General features: G+C 21.9%; 1 protein-coding gene across 1 annotated transcript; it reads right to left on the bottom strand.

The window, feature by feature from the left end:
• Window positions 1–980: 980 nt before the first annotated feature.
• Window positions 981–1,514, bottom strand: LOC103311729 (the record flags this gene model as incomplete). Its single annotated transcript, XM_008191433.1, has 2 exons — window positions 1,217–1,514; window positions 981–1,138 (listed from the first exon to the last, which is right to left on the bottom strand). Coding segments are annotated over exons 1-2 (456 nt in total), but the record flags the coding sequence as incomplete, so codon positions are not given.
• Window positions 1,515–1,645: the final 131 nt, after the last annotated feature.

Raw genomic sequence — 1,645 nt, 5'->3', positions numbered from 1 at the left:
AAATCTTGAATAAACTTAATATCATCTAGAAAATGGTGAGTATAATCACCTGTGTAATAATTTGCTCATTAGCTATTTTACAAAGTTCTAACCAAGTTGGTGAATGTAATAGTTTAGAAACATAAGGCTTTCCATTTCCAAAATTAACATCTCCTTGACTAATAATGAAAATATTTCCATCAATTGGAATTTTATTTAGATTATATTTAACATTCTCAGAATTTTCATAGTATTCAAAAGCACAAAATTTCACATAACATTTATTTTTTGTTATACTTCTTTTTATATTATTTCGCATTAATTTCAAATAATTAAAATTTTTTAGTCTATATTGATTAATTGGTATACCCTTGTATGTTTTATTATATCTATAAGGTAAATATGTTTGATCTATATCATTTTTTTGATGACGAATAGATTTTAAATGAGCAGCCCAATTTCTGGAACCAATTGTTAAATTACATTTATCACAAGTTTTAGCAGGATATATTTTTTTATTATTGTTATCATTTTCTTTAACTAAAGATTCAATTTTATTTAATACATCCATTTTATTATTGATATCAATTTCTTTAACTAAAGATTCAATTTTATTTAATCCATCCATTCTTTATTATATAAAAATTATTAATAATAATAAAATATTATTTTTTTTTATATTCAATTTTTTAATAGAATAATTTCTATTAAAAAATATCATTTAAAATTTTGTTTTTTGTAACTCTTCGTTATAAAAACTCCCTATAATCTCTTCATTGTTTAAATCTATAATTTTATAGGTACCTAATAGGATTTGTGTTTAAAATTTCATTAACTATAAATATTTCTTTTGTCCAATTATTAATAAATTTATTACCAAATGTTTTTTTAGAAGCTGTTATTCTTACTCTATCACCTACACTAAATTTAATTTTTGGTTTAGGTTTGTTTTTTGTAAAAAATAATTTGTGAAAAACAACATCTTCGTTAGATTTATTTACTTCACAAGGTCTCATACCAATAGATCGATGTATGTCTTTGAAATTATATTCATCTATTAAGCTTTGTAAAATTTTAATCCATTTTTCAAAAACTTCAAAATGTAATCTCATTTTACTGTTTAATGTCCTATTAAATCTTTCAATAATTGACGATTTTTCTTCATTTTGGGTGTGATACATTTTAATTCCATATTCTTGCAAAACTTTTTTAAAATGTTTATTTTCAAATTCCAAACCTTTATCTGCGTGAAGTAATTTTGGTGCATTATGATTTTGTGATATAGCTTGTTTTATTATTTTTTCAAATGCTTCTGAAACATTAATTCCATCTTTCTTTTTGAGTTCTAAAGCCCAAGAAAATTTTGAAAACGTATCTATAACAGTTATTATATAAGAATAACCCTTATTTTCATCAGAATAATTTCTCATTATAACTAAATCAGCAGCCCATAAATCGTCAATACCTTTAGTAAAAATTCTTCGTTTAGTAAATTTTTTTCTAACTGGTTTATGAAGTTCTTTAGCTAATATCATTTTATCTGTATCATTTAATTTTTTATTGGAAATATTATGTCCAATTGTAGGATTTTTTATAAATTTACTTTTATTTGTGTTACATTTAAAACATTTTGATGAAATTCTCCATCTACCATTAACTGTTTGAA

Source organism: Acyrthosiphon pisum, unplaced genomic scaffold (genome assembly GCF_005508785.2).
Source record: "Acyrthosiphon pisum isolate AL4f unplaced genomic scaffold, pea_aphid_22Mar2018_4r6ur Scaffold_16743;HRSCAF=17408, whole genome shotgun sequence".
Taxonomy (NCBI): domain Eukaryota; kingdom Metazoa; phylum Arthropoda; class Insecta; order Hemiptera; family Aphididae; genus Acyrthosiphon; species Acyrthosiphon pisum.
Note: the sequence above shows the minus strand (reverse complement) of the source record. Positions and strands in the feature narration are given on the sequence as shown.